Consider the following 17596-nt stretch of genomic DNA (forward strand, 5'->3'; position numbering starts at 1 on the left):
CATATACACAAAAATACAGAGTGACATCTACACACAAAACAGTTTTTGCACATTTGCAGATTGCTTTCTGTTAATTTGTGGGTCATGTTACATTTGTAACTTCCTTTTCAGAATCAGAATCAGAATCAGTTTTATTGCCAGGTATGTGTACACATACGAGGAATTTGACTCAGGATTGTACATTGCTCACGATGTGCTTACTTATAATTATTTATCTTCATCTTTATATTATTTAACTTTATACAATAATAAAATAATAATATAATAAAATAAAATCCGACACAAACTACAGACTAGACAACACTAATATACACACAATATGAACAAAACAATATAGACATATTAACAAATAGTGCAGTAATCAGAGTGCAAAGGATGCAAGAGTAAACTATTCTCATTATGTACATGTTGAAGTACAACCTTATGACCTGAGGTAGGTGTATTGGTATACAGCAGGGGTATTCAATTAGTTTTCAAAGAGGTCCAGTTAGAGAAAATTTCCTGAAGCAAAGGTCCAGCACATCAAAACAACTAACTTGCGTTATCATTCAGTACTATAACCTATAGTTGTATCAACACATGTTTTTAGTCAACAATGGACTGTCAAATCAAATAATATTTCAGTCAGTTTTCACATCAAACTGGAGGGATAATAAATAATAACTATTCAAATAATAAATTCTAAATTTAAGTAAACTAAAGTGCCTAATTTTTAGAAAAATGTAATAAAAAGTGTAGCTTGAAGTGATGAAGTGTAGTCTTAACCAATTTTATAATAAACACACAAATGAACAGCTGTAATGCCTCCTCTTCTCTTTCATTTCCTCTTACAGAGCTACCACTTTCCTACTTTCTGTTGTTCAGTGAGAAACGTGAGCTATTCTGCTATTCTATATTCTGGTTTTGAACTGCCCGTGGGAGGAATGTACATGTAAGAATCTGTACATTCTTGATTAAAAGCCATGTGAAATCTTTTTCCCCTTTCGTCTCCTCAATTCATGTGAGTTTCCAAAATGTCTCTGGTGAATCTCGCGGACTCGACTCGCAAGCATCGGTATGCACAGATTTGATTGGCTGAGCAGCGTCACATGAGACGATTGGAGCAAATGCGATTGGTCTGTGAGTTTCCTGGTCCTCTAAACCAGTACAGTAAATGCTAGAAAAGCTGCGCGGGTTAAAATAGAAACACTCCGTCACGAGGTAGTAAGTCTCAATAATAAATGTGCTGTAGGTCGGCGGTCCGGAGAGGACGGCGGCTGGGTCCGGATCCGGACCGCGGTCCGCCTATTAGTGACCTCTGGTATACAGTATATACAATATGACATAGTATGAACATAATATGAGCAGCACTGAAATAGAGAATGGTGAATAAATAAATAATAAGTGGAAACCAGTAAACAGGATTAGAGACAGAGTTACTGGGTTATTACACAGGAATTGTTCCTGACACTGTGAGTAAGAAATCAGCTGTTCATCAGAGTGATGGCTTGTGGGAAGAAACTGTTCCTGAGTCTGTTGGTTTTGGCGAACAGTGCTCTGTAGCGCCTACCAGAGGGGAGGAGCTGGAACAGGTTGTGTCAGGGGTGAGATGGATCTGCAGTGATGTTTCCTGCCCGTTTCCTGACTCTGGTAATGTATAAGTCCTGAATGGAGGGCAGGTTGGCACCGATTATTTATTCTGCAGTCCTGACTGTCCGTTGTAGTCTGTCCTTGTTCTTTTTGGTGGCAGATCCAAACCAGACAGTGATGGAGGTGCAGAGGACAGACTGGATGATGGCTGTGTAGAACTGGATCAGCAGCTCCTCAGGCAGGTTGAGCTTCCTGAGCTGACGCAGGAAGTACATCCTCTGCTGGGCCTTCTTGATGATAGCGTCAGTGTTGGGCTCCCACTTTAGGTCCTGGGATATAGTGGAACCCAGAAACCTGAAGGATTCCACAGCAGACACAGGGCCATTGAGTATAGTGATGGGGGGCAGAGTGGTGGGCTCCTCCTGAAGTCCACGGTCATCTCCACAGTTCTGAGCGTGTTAAGCTCCAGGTTGTTCTGACCGCACCAGAGAGCCTGCTGATCAACTTCCCGTCTGTAGGCCGACTCATCACCGTCCCGGATGAGGCCGATGACCGTTGTGTCGTCAGCGAACTTCAGGAGGTTGACAGATGGGTCCCCTGAGGTGCAGTCGTTGGTGTAGAGGGAGAAGAGCAGTGGGGAGAGCACACACCCCTGGGGGGCGCCAGTGCTGATAGACCGGGTGCTGGATGTGATGTTCCCCAGCCTCACCTGCTGACTCCTGTCAGTCAGGAAGTCTGTGATCCACTGACAGGTGGAGGCTGGCACAGTGAGCTGGGTGAGTTTGGTGCTGAGGATGTCCGGGATGATGGTGTTGAACGCCGAGCTGAAGTCCACGAACAGGATCCTAGCATATGTCCCTGGAGAGTCGAGGTGTTGCAGGATGTGATGCAGACCCAAGTTGACAGCATCATCCACTGACGTGTTAGCCCTGTAGGCAAACTGCAGGGGGCCTGTAATGTCCTTCAGGTGGACCAACACCAGTCTTTCAAAGGACTTCATGACTACAGATGTCAGGGCGACAGGCCTGTAGTCATTCAGTCCAGAGATGGGTTTTTTTTTAGGGACCGGGATGACTGTGGAGCGTTTGAAGCAGGAGGGAACTTCACACAGCTCCAGTGATTTGCTGAAGATCTGAGTGAAGATGGGGGCCAGCTGGTCCGCACAGATTTTCAGGCACGATGGTGAGACACCGTCAGGTCCAGGAGCCTTCCTGATCTTCTGCCTTTGGAAGAGGTGGCTCACGTCCTCTTCACAGATCTTGAGTGCAGGTGAGAGGTCAGAGGGGGAAGGTGACTGTTTGAAGATGGCGTTGGAGTGGGGGAGAGATGTGACTGTGGGCTTTTCAAACCTAGAGTAGAAACCATTCAGCTCGTCTGCCAGTCGTTGAGTACCAGGGGGATAATCTCCTGTAGTTTGTGAGTTACCGTAGGCTTCTCCACAATGACGCAGGGTCGTTGGCTGCAAAGCTTTTATTTAGCTTTTGAGCATTGCACCTCTTTGCAGCTTTGACCTCTTTAGTCATTGTGTTCCTGGCCTCTGTCCCCCCTTCTGAAGGCCTCCTCCTTGGTCTGACGAAGTTTTGCTGTGAACCAGGGTTTTTGGTTGTTGTATGTGCGGAAGGTTTTAGTCGGCACACACATGTCCTCACAAAAACTGATGTAAGATGTCACAGTGTCAGTTAGTTCGTCCAGGTCAGTGGCTGCAGCCTCAAAAACACTCCAGTTAGTGCAGTCAAAGCAGGCCTGTAACTCCAGCTTTGACTCATTGGTCCATCTTTTCACAGACTTTACAACAGGTTTAGCAGATTTCAGTTTTTGCCTGTGTGTCGGGATAAGATGAACCAGACAGTGATCAGAGAGTCCCAAGGCTGCACGGGGAACAGAGTGATAGGCGTCCTTTAATGTTGTGTAGCAGTGGTCCAGTGTGTTAAGTGTCCCTGGTGGGACACTTAATATGCTGTCTGTATTTTGGAAGTTCATGACTGAGGTTTGCTTTGTTAAAGTCCCCAAGAACAATGAGCAGGGAGTCTGGATGTTTTTTCTCCACGTTAGTTATCTGCTCGGCCAGGTGTAGTAACGCCTCACTAACACAGGCCTGAGGTGGAATGTAAACAGCGACCAGAACAAACTAGGAAAACTCCCGTGGTGAATAAAACGGTTTACAGTTGATAAATAATGTCTCTAAGTGAGGGCTGTATGATTTCTTTAACACTGTGACATCTGTGCACCAACCTTCGTTTATATAGAAACAGAGTCCGCCTCCCCTTGTTTTTCCCGTGAGCTCCCTTTCACGATCCGCGCGGATGAGATTAAATCCCGGTAGATGAAGTGCGCTGTCCGGGATGCGCTCGTTGAGCCAGGATTCGGCGAAACAGAGGGCAGCAGATCTGCAGAAGTCCGAGTTGGTTCTGTTGAGGAGCAGCAGTTCGTCCATTTTTTTGGCCAGAGAGCGGACATTCGCCAGGTGGATTAAAGGGAGCGCAGTGCGAAATCCCCGCTGTCTCAGTTTAACCAGCGCGCCTGCTCGTTTTCCCCTGCGCCGTTTCCGAAGAATCCCAAACAGAGCTGCTGCTCCTCCATCTAATAACTCCGGGAAAGTTCCAGGGTCAATAAAGAGCGGTGGAATGGTATGAGCAGTACAAAGTCCAAAGAGCTCTTCTCTGGTAAAAGTTACCCGAGAGGTACGGCAGAAAACAGCGTTAACAAAAACACAAAAAGCACTACGGAGCGTAATTCCGAGGCGGCCGCCTGCGGCGCCATCTTGGCTAACCAAGACACATTTTTTACACATTTGTGGAATTTTGTCCAATGTGTACTGTGGAGATCTGTTAAAAAAATATACACAAATATCTCACTACCCAAAACATGTATTTTTACATTTGTGTTGTGTAAAATCATATCCCCAAATATACAGTGCAATTAGCAAATATGTACAATTTACTCTGTACACACATATTTTAATTTCACATACAAAATTTTATTTATGCATTTGTGGATCTATTTTTACACCCAAAACAGTCTATGCACATTTGCGGATCATTTCCTGTCAATTTGCAGGTCACTTTACATTTGTGACTTCCTTTTTGTGGAATTTTGTCCACTCTGTACCACAGAGATCTGTAAACACAGATCTGTAGATGTGAGAGCAGTTTATTAGCTACACCAGCAGGTGGCGGTAGCGACATTGCCTCTCATGAGTTGTAAGAATATCCATTGCAGTACCCAGGGTCATCTGTAGGAGACAACAACTTCTGCTTCTGCTGTACCACTGGACTCAGTCTAAATTTTTCTGTACAAGTCTATATAGTTTTCTATTGAATACTTTACCACTGTATTTTTTTACATTTATATTTAAATAAATATGAACCTGAAAATTGTGTTTGTAGTAATATGTTACACCTTCCTGTCAGAGCCGTGAAAGAAAGCTTTGTAAAAGTATATGAAAAGCAGAGAAGTTCTGTATTCTATAAAGCCCAATAAGGAATACTGCATTTCAATTAAGTTATAACATCTTTTGATGTGAAATGATTAAAAATATGACTTTTTATTTCTTCTTCTTCCCCACAAAAACGGTAAAATACAATCAGTAAAAACAGTGTTAAGAAACCAAGTCCATATGGGCAAAAAAGGAGAAAGATGAAACTGTGTGCAAGATATATACATACTGACAACATTAGGTACACTAGGTAGTATATTTATTCTCTTATGATTTTACACATCACAAATGTAAAAATACATATTTGTAGATAGTGAAATATTTGCACATCATAGTACACATTTGTGGATTGTTTTCTGTGGGTTACAAATATTAAAATCTTCCATACAACCAGACATTACAAAGCAATATAATTAAATCACATTAGATTTTGGTGTTCAGGTTGATATCCCCACTCCCTTTTACACATGTATAGAGTCCCTTATTGCTTCATGTCTCAAATGATTTTATCAAAGACCTATACATCATCACATCAATGTATGTGCTACATAAAGTATCTAGCATACATAAAGTATAAAAAGTAGAAGTATAACATCCCCAGGGCAAAGCCACTGGAGAAAGGCTATGATGGAATACCAGTGTTTCAAGCAGCAGACAGGTGGGTCCACAGTCCCACCTCCCCTGTTAACTCAGGGTTTCTCTAGTTGGCCTTGTTCATTCCTCATTTACTGTAAACAATCTGTTCCCTCTGATATGCTCATTTTGGTCCTCAAACCTTTATGTCTAATTCTGTAAATTTATAAACAATTCTGAGTTCCAAGCCGAGGGATCTAAGCTGATCCTCTGATGTGCAGAGTGTTTGTGATGTTTTTTTTTTTTTTTTTCAATGTACATATCTATGCTTCTGAAAAACTGCCAGTGTTTTGGCAGGTTTGGACAATATGAGAATGTTTGTTTTGTACAAATTCCAGAGTAATTTTCAAGGGTAACAGAGAGATGACAATATGATCCCTTTTTGCGTTGTGTCTAGATTTACAGTGAGGAAAATAAGTATTTGAACACCCTGCTATTTTGCAAGTTCTCCCACTTAGAAATCATGGAGGGGTCTGAAATTGTCATCGTAGGTGCATGTCCACTGTGAGAGACATAATCTAAAAAAAAAAAAAAAGAAAATCCAGAAATCACAATGTATGATTTTTTAACTATTTGTATGATACAGCTGTAAATAAGTATTTGAACACCTGAGAAAATCAATGTTAATATTTGGTACAGTAGCCTTTGTTTGCAATTACAGAGGTCAAACGTTTTTCACCAGGTTTGCACACACTGCAGGAGGGATTTTGGCCCACTCCTCCACACAGATCTTCTCTAGATCAGTCAGGTTTCTGGGCTGTCGCTGAGAAACACGGAGTTTGAGCTCCCACCAAAGATTCTCTATTGGGTTTAGGTCTGGAGACTGGCTAGGCCACGCCAGAACCTTGATATGCTTCTTACAGAGCCACTCCTTGGTTATCCTGGCTGTGTGCTTCGGTCATTGTCATGTTGGAAGACCCAGCCTCGACCCATCTTCAATGCTCTAACTGAGGGAAGGAGGTTGTTCCCCAAAATCTCGCAATACATGGCCCCGGTCATCCTCTCCTTAATACAGTGCAGTCGCCCTGTCCCATGTGCAGAAAAACACCCCCAAAGCATGATGCTACCACCCCCATGCTTCACAGTAGGGATGGTGTTCTTGGGATGGTACTCATCATTCTCTTCCTCCAAACACGGTTAGTGGAATTATGACCAAAAAGTTCTATTTTGGTCTCATCTGACCACATGACTTTCTCCCATGACTCCTCTGGATCATCCAAATGGTCATTGGCAAACTGAAGACGGCCTTGACATGTGCTGGTTTAAGCAGGGAACCTTCCGTGCCATGCGTGATTTCAAACCATGACGTCTTAGTGTACCAACAGTAACCTTGGAAACGGTGGTCCCAGCTCTTTTCAGGTCATTGACCAGCTCCTCCCGTGTAGTTCTGGGCTGATTTCTCACCTTTCTTAGGATCATTGAGACCCCACGAGGTGAGATCTTGCATGGAGCCCCAGTCCGAGGGAGATTGACAGTCATGTTTAGCTTCTTACATTTTCTAATGATTGCTCCAACAGTGGACCTTTTTTCACCAAGCTGCTTGTCAATTTCCCCGTAGCCCTTTCCAGCCTTGTGGAGGTGTACAATTTTGTCTCTAGTGTCTTTGGACAGCTCTTTGGTCTTGGCCATGTTAGTAGTTGGATTCTTACTGATTGTATGGGGTGGACAGGTGTCTTTATGCAGCTAACGACCTCAAACAGGTGCATCTAATTTAGGATAATAAATGGAGTGGAGGTGGACATTTTGAAGGCAGACTAACAGGTCTTTGAGAGTCAGAATTCTAGCTGATAGACAGGTGTTCAAATACTTATTTGCAGCTGTATCATACAAATAAATAGTTAAAAAATCATACATTGTGACTTCTGGATTTTTTTTTTTAGATTATGTCTCTCACAGTGGACATGCACCTACGATGACAATTTCAGACCCCTCCATGATTTCTAAGTGGGAGAACTTGCAAAATAGCAGGGTGTTCAAATACTTATTTTCCTCACTGTATATTTTTGGTCTGGGAACCTAGTTTAGTCAACCAAAACCAGGCAAAGTAACCATAGGTTTTCAAACCCTGTTGAATGTAAACCCTGTCTTATTTTTCTGTGGTTTTGGCCTCAGTGTTTGTTGATATTTTCTTGATATTTGACATTCCAATATCCAGTGGATGGTGAGAATCAAACAGGAGGTATCGATATGTGTAGGTTGGTTTTCTACTTTGGCTCCTCCCTTCTTTTAAGGATACTGCACAGTCGAGATAAGCAGCAGGCTTTTCATGCTGCAAACAATTTGACTAGTCTGGTAGAAGTGAAATCAATAAGTCAACAAAAATGAATCACTACCAATTAGGATTATTTAAGTATTATTTTAGTTGTTATTCAGGCACAAATGCCAAACATTTGCCGGTTCAAATTTTAAAAAGTGATTTGTTGCTTTTCCGTTCTATATCACTAATTGAATATATATGGGTCTTGGACTGTGGGTTGGAAAAAACAAATAATTTGATTTCTGATGTCAGCATGTGTTCTAGGAAACTATACTGTATGTGCATTGAGTCATAGTAGGAAATGCACAGGTGTTACTAATAGCATTAACAATGCAATGTCTGTGTTCTATTATTGGGTCCCACTAAGCCAGTGTGACAGTGAGAAGAAGTGCTAAATGGAATTCAGCCATCATTCATTCTATTATTTACACCAGTGCTTTACCTACTGTGACATGTTCTATCTTCTGTGGAGAAGGCCTAAATAAGAACAAAGTACACAAAGTCAGTCTATAATGTGCAGAGCAAAATATCAAGTGTTAAGCCCAACTGTTAGAAATTAAAGTTACTTTACAGTGAGGTAGAAATAAAGATGAATTGTTTGGCTATTACAAATATAAAAAAACACTTACGGTGCATTGACCTCCATTCATTCAAAATACAGAGAAAAACAATTGTGAAAATATCAATATTAAGAAATGTTGACAAGAAATATTTTAATTGCACTGACGCAAATATTTCAGTGATCTATTATTCGAGAGAGATAAAGGCAAAATATTTCTAATACCTATATACCTATGTATAAAGTATTTTAATGGAAATACTTTAATTACATAAATGGCACTATTTATCTTGACCATAGGAGGGCAGCAGACACCACTTAATAGCATGTGATAGCTTGCCAGTTCAGCAGATAGAACAAGTTTGATTAAGTGCTGTGACCATGAAGACATGCTTTCACAATATGTCTGGGGAAAAACACAATACATTATGAAACAAAAAGGATTCAAACACAAAAACAAACAAAACCACAGTCACTGAGGCAAACAGACCACAATGTCAGTGCCGCTCCTGAGCTGGGCTCCCCTACTGTAGCCCACTGCTATGGGGAAAGAGAGTCACACACGTCAGCCTGGTTAGCCTGGAGGAAGAAACACACAGTTAAAGTCCATGTGCAAGGCCACAATGACAAGGGCCGCAGGCTGGTACACTGCGCACAAAGGACAATGTTAGCCACAAAAGCCAGTTTGGTAGAAAATGTACATTTGACAAAACACATGAGAAAACTAAATGTCACCCTGTCTTTATTCATTTTGTGAAAAAACACAGTGTTAAAGACACAAAAAAATGTGCCTGCCATAAGCCATCACATTGGCTTTGATGAGGGTGTGATGGTATACTTGTGGCCTTGTCTGTTTCTGTATGAAAACATGCCTGCTGTAAGACAGAATGTTATGTTGATAGCGGTGATCGACAAGTGGTTGGCGTGCACTGAAATTTAGTGGTAGAGCTCCTCTGTTGACTGAAATGCGTCTTGTGTTTTAATGTTTTGTTAAGTATGAATTCCTTGTAATTCAAATGTTGTTCCACTGAGGGGAAAAGCATGTGGATTCAAAGCTCAATAAAGAAATGTCTTGCGTAAATTTCTTGCTTAATAGTAAAGTTAAATCTAGTACTTCTACATTTTTACTTCATTTTCATTGCTCAATTTTTTTTTTTCCTCAATCTTCCTTTCAAACCATTTTTATCCACTAAGACTGCTGAACATACATGCTTGTTCAGCAAAGTCTTTTTTGGCAATGCCTTGCTTGGCATTCAGACTGTTACACACATTTAGAAATAAAACCAAAGCAAAAACAAGAACAAGTCATTTGACAAAGAAAACACTGTTGGAGGAATGCCTTCTACCAAATAATGTGGCTGCTTTTCCCATTGCCAACTCTGCAGCAGTTTAACAGCAATATTTACTGAAGAAGACATAAAAGTATTTTACCAAAAACACCCATATCTTAGTGCTAAGTTGACAGCCGCATCATTCAAAAATTCTGAATCTCACCCTGGTAGGGCACTTTAAAACCAAACAGGTGAACATTAACACACACTGTATATTTATGGGCCATTGGCGTGCTCGCTCTCATAAATAATTGCTTGTTTGTGTTTTTCAACCGTCAATAAAAATCTTCAGGCTCTGTTGGCCCACCTCTATTGTTCAATTTTTGATAACAACAATCAAAACAACATTGGGGTGGGGGAAGATCAATAGACCACTCCACTCTGCTGCCATCACAAGCGCGATGAAGAGAATAGCCGGAGTGAAGATGCATTCCAGCTCACATCATCAATACGGTTCGTGATCTTTTGAGAAAAGAAATGTTCCAGGAGCAATGGTTAATAGTGTTATTTTCTACCCACATTGTCACACTGTGTCTATTGACACCCCCAACACACACGCAAACACACACAAAACACACACCTGCCCTGCAGTTGTGTGTTGTAGTGTCCCTCTCCTATTAACCAGGTTGCCTTAGAATCAATAGAAAACATAAAGAGGCTTAATCTTTTCGGGTGCTCTGCGCTGATTGCCTATTACACAATAATAACACACCTTGAATCCCATGGAGCATGAGAGGGAGAAACAGTCACCTCATCCGCACACACTGCACACAGTCACAAACCAGTTACACAGTAAATCTATAGGTTTACGACTGAACAGATGGTGTCAGCGGTGGCACTAGGTCTTTATGAGGGGTGTTAGCTAGCATGCTAAGAGAAATTCCACCAGAAACAGTGGGATATCAGGGGATACAGTTTATCGCCTCATGGGCTGAGGCACTGCTGGTGTCTCCTTTTGTAGACTATGGTCTCCAGTTTTCTGGTATGCAGCTTCACATTATAGAAGTTCCACAAGACTCCTCTTCGAGTCACAATAACAGCTGCTGCAGTATACAACTCCAGTGGAGGACAAAGTGAATTATTGGCCTAAATTCTCAGATATGGGGTGGAATAAATACATCCTGAAAACCACACACCATCAAAACCACTTGAAGACAGACACGGCTTTGCATTTCAACAATCAGCAGTGATAAACAGTCAAAATTCATGAACAGTTATGCAGTTTTTATTTTCCACATTCACTGATGTCCTGTTGTAAGTCATTAGGTGCTGGGCTGTCAGAGTCGCTCCTCCAGAAAAGCCCCACTGAATTCCACTGTTGTGGATGACTGGAGTCTGGTTGTTGACTCTGGCGGTGTTTCTATAAACTGAGCCAGCAGGACAGGTGGAGGATCTGGGAGTCAGGCAAGTCCAGGACCGGAACCAGGACCACAGACGGACTGGACTCTCCAAGACAGCTTCTCAAACTTTCTTCAAGTCCTGACAGGTAGAGGTGGGGAGGGGGATAAGGGGGTGCGGGCAAAAGAAGAGGGAGGAGTTAGTTTCATGAGAACTTTGACTAGAGTCAGACATTAGTTTCTCATATAGCTGTCCCACTGGGGCCGTCCCAGGACAGAGGCTGCACTTAACCCTTCGACCAGGAAACACAGGCCTATTTACAAATTATTGGCATTCTTAAATCCTTGGCAGATTGCAACCCCCTATTCAACTCCCTGCAGTGCAGACATATGGTCAGCAAGGACTGATCTCTAAGCTACCCCTCCCAAAGTCTCACACAGAGCCATATATAACCAAACACATTCACGCAGAACGAAGGTTGGTGGGGGGGCAACCCTGCCATGCCCTTCTGGACAATTGAGCAGCTTGTTGGGGAGGGGGTCTAGTGGAATGAGATGTTAGGAAGCTGTGTTGGGACTACCTCTCAGTTTTACTGGAGCTGAGGGATGTTGTTAATATGTGCGTGTGTGTGTGGCTGGACAACAGACGGGCAGTGGACATGTGAGAATTCACTGAGTGTCTCAGAGCCTGGCCTTGATGACAGCCTGTCTATTTAGTAGTGGCCCGCTGGGATGTTGCCCCTTCCCTCCTCTGCTCCATGAACTAATTGGTCACAAGTGTTCCTGTCTCATGGAAGACTGTCCTGGAGTATTCCTTCTGATTTAACATGTTGGATGGGACTTGGGTGTGGTCACTGTGATCTGACACAGTCATAACAGAGTTACACATCTGGGAAAGCATGCTGTGTCACCAGGGACTGAAATATAAAAAGAATTTCACCGCCTGCCTCATTTGGCATCATTTAATGTAAAAAATGTTATCATTCAATGTCCAACATATTTACACAAAAACATTACATGCATGTTGACATGCACAAAAGGATCCGTGTCTTTCAGGACATGACAATCACTCCACCTTCCCAAACAACCAGGTATTTCAATTGAAGAGGCATGTTCAATATATTATTATTACTGTATATCTCAGCCATGATAACAAGGAAGCAGATTAGAAAGGGACAGTATGACATTCTAATAATTTCACTGAAATATAATTAAATCATGGCATGAAATAATATCATATAGGCTAATATCATCAGGTACTGACAGAGTTCCCCACAGTGACAGTTCAACCACAACTGAATGAGTATCTCACTTCAAATCTCCACAACAGTCCATATCTCAACAAAAACCTCCTCTTTTGGATCCCAGCAAGTATACAAAAAAGAAGACAAAAACTTAGTTTCAATACAAAAGCTGGCCTACAAAAATAAAACCAAGTGATGCCTCTTGCATCTTAGTGATTCCCCGAAAACACTGGAGTTACATCCCACAGTCCGGCTGGTGCTGCTGGCAAGCAGCGCACTGCTTAGAACAGACTGGGCATCCTCCACTGGGGAGTTTGGTTTGAAACGGTGCCATAGCTATTCCTTGAGTTGCCTAGTGGCTGTGTGTTGTGTGTTTGACGCAGGTGCGTACGCCGAACGCCACAATATGCTAACTTTACTACATGTGTCTTTCTGTTGTGCATTTTCCCTGTCCACCAAAGTGGCGGATGGCCCAACAATATCACCCGCCACTGCCAATAATTTACCAGCATTTGTAGGTTGCTACTTTCAGTCCCTGTGTGTTCCTATTGCAAATGTCAAGGATGGAATATGTCAATTCCATTCACAACAATACCTGTCTATGATGCATGTAGAATGTGATTTTTGACCAGTTATGTTGAGTCTCAGTCAACAAAAACAAACTAATGCTCTTTAGATAGCTAGTACTACTAGTACTGCAGTACCACTGTGTGACATTTATGTGAACTTGTAGAGAGAGAAATCAGGACAGAGAGGTTACCAGAGCAGTTAAGCACTATTTAATAAGCCTCATTCTCTTTCATTTGAAGCACACGCAGCATGCCAAACATCCTTACAAAGAGCCCACACACCCTAATTAGCTAATATGCACTACAGCTTAAAATACCCCCACTGAACACAGGCCTTTTTTGGAGGGCATTAAAAGCCTAAATATGTGTTATCAGAGCATGTGGTGCACCCTGAGAAGCAGGATCCTCTGGAGATGGCAAGCTGAAAACTGAACAAGCTAGAGAGATCACAGACAGGGGATGGTTTTATTAAGAGAAGAAACACAACCTTCATCACACCTTGCACACTTAGCCTGTTTAATGACAGGGTTTTAATCTTTGTATTAACAGATAGGAAATAATTGCACCCTCTCTTTGAGAGTCTCTTTCAGTGTCTGTGGTCACAGACATTCCTGCTTATGCATGAATGACAGGCATGGGGAGAGGAGAAGGTGACTTGAGTGACCATTCAATTTGGTGTTTTTTATCTTTGTGCGTAAAAAGTGAATAAAGACACAGGCTGCTTTGCCCCAATCTCTATTAATGCTTCTATAAAATCCTATGAACACTCTCGATCACACACCCAATCCCCATCCTCTGGTCTCTTAGCCCCCCTTTAGGCTACACAGGGAGTCTCATTGAGAGGCCCAGTGGACAGAGGCTGTAAGATTCAAAAAGCCATCACATTAGCAATGGGATGGAACTAAACCATCTACCCAAGAGGAGCAGCCATTATTCTGCTTAAAGGCAAACACACAGGGAGCTGAAAAGGCTTCTGTTACATCTGTGTTTTCAAAACCAAACCATTACTAATACCCACAACACCCTTTTATGCAAAACATCAACAGCTATGTTTGTTTGAACTGATTAATATATAAATATTGTAAGCCTAGGTGAATAGGAGGAGGGGTATAAGTCAAGGCAGTGGTGAAAAGGAGAGAAAAAGGGGGTTCTTGTTTGGAAAGGCTGATGCCTGCTGGGCTTATGGGGCTTTTAAGCAGTGGCCAAGGCCCAGAGCCAGTGGTTTTTAGTTGTGCTACACTGACTTCCAAACTGGTCAAATTATCCGGTAAACGAGGTGGTAATTAGCAAGTGTTGGCTCATGAAAATTGTTCATTTAGTCCAAGGAGACTGAACATAGAGGCTACGTGGCTGGGTGTGTGCAGTAGAGCCATAGAGAAAGGGAAAACATAATTTAAAGCAGCCATAATCAATTATTTGATATCAACAACAAATCACATGTCTAACTGTATGTGAAGAGTATGTTAAAAGGTTAAAAACACCAAAGTCACACAGTAACACAAACTTACTGGGTGAGGCAACAGTAGACTGGAGAGGTAAAATTATTACTTATGTGAAGGGAGGCTGGTGGCTTTGACAAGAGCGAAATAGCGACTGTTTCTGGTTAAACAAAATAAAAATTAACTTATAAAAAAGGTCTATCATAGCTTTCTTTAATCACTGAAATCACTAAAAAATATAACAAGACTTTATTTAAGTCTTTCTCTAAAAGTTGAGGTTTCAGTTTAGTTGTGGGGGCCCATCTTCGTCACAACCTTTCTATTGTAAGTAACAGGTTGAGACAAGATGTTTAAAGGTTTCATTTGGAGCATATGTCATGTCTATCAGCTGTGAATCCTAACGCATGCAACCAAAAAGTGGGGGGGTGGGTTGTTGTCTGTCTGCCCGCTGACAGTTGTGAGGCTGTGACTGCTAGCGCCAGAGGTGTTACTTTTCCTCCTTTGACTTTTTGGATTCATCACCCAATGAGCATAGGCTGTGACCCATAAAAACGCCCATGGGTAAGGTTCCAGGGCTTGGCTGTGCGTGCAGGGTAAGGTAACAGATTCCAGCTCAATGATGAGTCAGTAAATGGTTTTAGGGAAGCAGTCTGTGTAGTCCATAATCAAAGAAATATACATTTCAAGGATGAAGACTGAGGTTGACTTTGCTCCAGTAAACCAATGACCCAGTAACATTTTTTACTTTCTATGGAGAAGTTTCAGTAAATTTTGATTTCAATTGTACTAAAATATATATATGTATTTGTTATATGTACATTTATTTTATTATCAACAATAGAATGTTGTATAAAACACTCATATATGAGATATTTTAACAGGACTCCTTATTGCTAAACCATCTTCCTCTTCTACTGTGGATAATGAGAGAAGAAATAAATGACATGCATCATATATCATGAAACAATGTTGAATAACAATTATATAATTAGGTAACAAAACAAATAGCACTGTTCGTCTGTCATGCATATCAGCACATATTCGAAACACATCAACCTTTTTCCCATTCATCACTGGTAACCATAATTTCACGTTCCTTGAAAAGATGAGTTATGTCAAAGCTAAAAATGACAGTAAGATGGCTGGTTTGGCACAGATTCAAAAATGTTAATTGACTGCTACAGCGATGACTTGACAACTGAGCCCGTGTGATCGATGTGCTCGTCGCCCTTTTCCCTCCGAGAGAACATCTCTCAGGATAAAACAAATACCATTCCACATTTGCCTTGACAAGAACCTAGAATCCTGGGAGCAGGAGATGGTGGCGTATAAAAGTGTAATGATGACAAAAGACTGTGCCAGCTGCTTGGGTAACTGTACACAGTGCAGACACAACAAATGACTTACAATAATTAAACACAGGAAGAAGTGGAGGACCTCTGGAGAGACTGCTTCCTAGAATACATTATGGAGTTTACTTAACCAATGTCAGCTCAAACTTTCTAAAAAAAAAAAGAAAAGAAAAGAGAGTGCAGAGAGAGACGGGCTGTCACTTTGTTTCCATTAATACAGATGTGGAGCTTAACTGCCAAGAGCAGTGTATCTCAGAAGTGTTGCCTTCAGAACAGAACAGCTTATTTAGGATAAATCCTCTTAATGAGTGTAAATATTAGATCTATCAGAGCTTTATGTGTAGTGTCTTGAGTGAGATACATGTCCAATGACGTACCTTTAACAATCTGCTGTGCCAGTGAGTGGTTGCACTTGTAGAACACCCTGGCACACAGTGGCACCAGCTCAGCATCCATCTTCTTCATGGCTTTCTTTAACGTAGCGGCAACTGCTTCCTTCACGCCGGTGACCTCCAGGTTATCACCGGGCACAGCCAGGGAAAGTGAAAGGGAAGCACTACACATGTCAGCAGACATTACAGTGTGGCACTCCATAGATCCGCATGCCACCTTTGTAGTCATGTGACAGGAAGTCCTTTTGGTGGGGTCATCCTGAATTGCAGTTACATGAAGCTCGACAGCTGCAACTTTGGGTAAGGCAGGTACCACAACGACCAGTAATGGCGCAGGTTTGAGCTCAGGCTCCCACAACAAGTCCTGCAAAGCAGACAGATGGTATTCAAATGAACTAACTGGCAAATTATATACTGTGTTGTGCCACACACTACAATAAAATGTATGGCCCTCCTGCTGAGATACACGCTGTGCTTTCTGACCACAAACCCTACTCCATCAACATTAAACATTGTCGTAAAGCCCATCAGTAAATTCTACCACACAGCATGAAGAAAGGCTTTTTACTTGACAGACTGACAGGCTATCAATTAACATGAGATTGTGAGGTGACCCTTGGTAATGATAGTGTACAAACAATGCAGAAAGAATCCTTACTGCTCGCAGCCGCCATAAACAAAATGGACAAATACATTCACTTTGAGCTGCTTTTGCTAACATGACAGGTCGTATCCAAGATGACTTCTCACCTTTCTAAGAAGATCGCTCACAACATGTTATGGCACTTTCACCACACACATTTAGTGGAAACTGCCTCAATTTTATCCACACAGCCAAAATCTCTTTAATTTTTTTCTCCTCTGGACTGAGGGCCATTAGCACTAACAAAATGTCTTGGAGCACTGCTACAATGTGGCCCTCTAATAATACTTGGCTGTGGCTTCATCTGCTAATGGGAGAGAAATGAGTGTTTTATATAACCGTCATTTCAGTCGGAGTCGATAGGGCAAAAACACTTAACCCCCTTTTCAATTTGCTGGATCAATTTTCATCCACTTACACCCCACTTCGTAAGTGCAGAATAATAACAGGTTACTTACATTTTATTTTGATATTCACTCACACACAAAAAAGAGAAATCATTGACAAGAGCAGGCGACGGCCTCTTTGTCCCTTCAACAGACGAGCCTGTCATGACCCAATCAGCCAGATTCAGTGAAGCAGCACTTACCTTCAGATTAAACTTTAGCAAACGCTTAATTGTGTATCAACAGCTAACCTCTTGCCTTGGAGAGAGAAAGAAAACATGAAAAAAGCAAGTGTCCTGAATGAGTATGTGTGCAGGGGTAAGGTTAAGATTTCTTTACTCTGTTTATTGTGAATTGAGAGCCTAGCTTGCAGTGATCAACAATAACAATCACAAGAGCAGAGCCATGTCAGCACTGCCCTCTTAGCATGTCAGACAAAGTGACAGCAC

The 17596-nt window shown here is 41.9% G+C and overlaps 1 protein-coding gene across 2 annotated transcripts in view; it reads right to left on the reverse strand.

Annotated features, from left to right (window-relative positions):
• Positions 1 to 8591: 8591 nt before the first annotated feature.
• The window catches only part of dph6 (diphthamine biosynthesis 6), a 57233-nt gene continuing 48228 nt past the window's right edge, over positions 8592 to 17596 (reverse strand). For both annotated transcript variants that reach the window (XM_038728848.1, XM_038728847.1), the window contains exons 14-15: positions 16104 to 16482; positions 8592 to 11264 (exon numbers count right to left, since the gene is read on the reverse strand). In XM_038728848.1, coding sequence (XP_038584776.1) covers positions 11146 to 11264; positions 16104 to 16482 — 498 coding nt within the window. In that variant the 3' untranslated portion in view covers positions 8592 to 11145. The remainder of the gene's footprint in view (positions 11265 to 16103; positions 16483 to 17596) is intronic.

This window comes from Micropterus salmoides, unplaced genomic scaffold (genome assembly GCF_014851395.1).
Source record: "Micropterus salmoides isolate LMB-PRFRI ecotype aquatic unplaced genomic scaffold, ASM1485139v1 Ms_hic_scaffold_19, whole genome shotgun sequence".
NCBI lineage: Eukaryota > Metazoa > Chordata > Actinopteri > Centrarchiformes > Centrarchidae > Micropterus > Micropterus salmoides.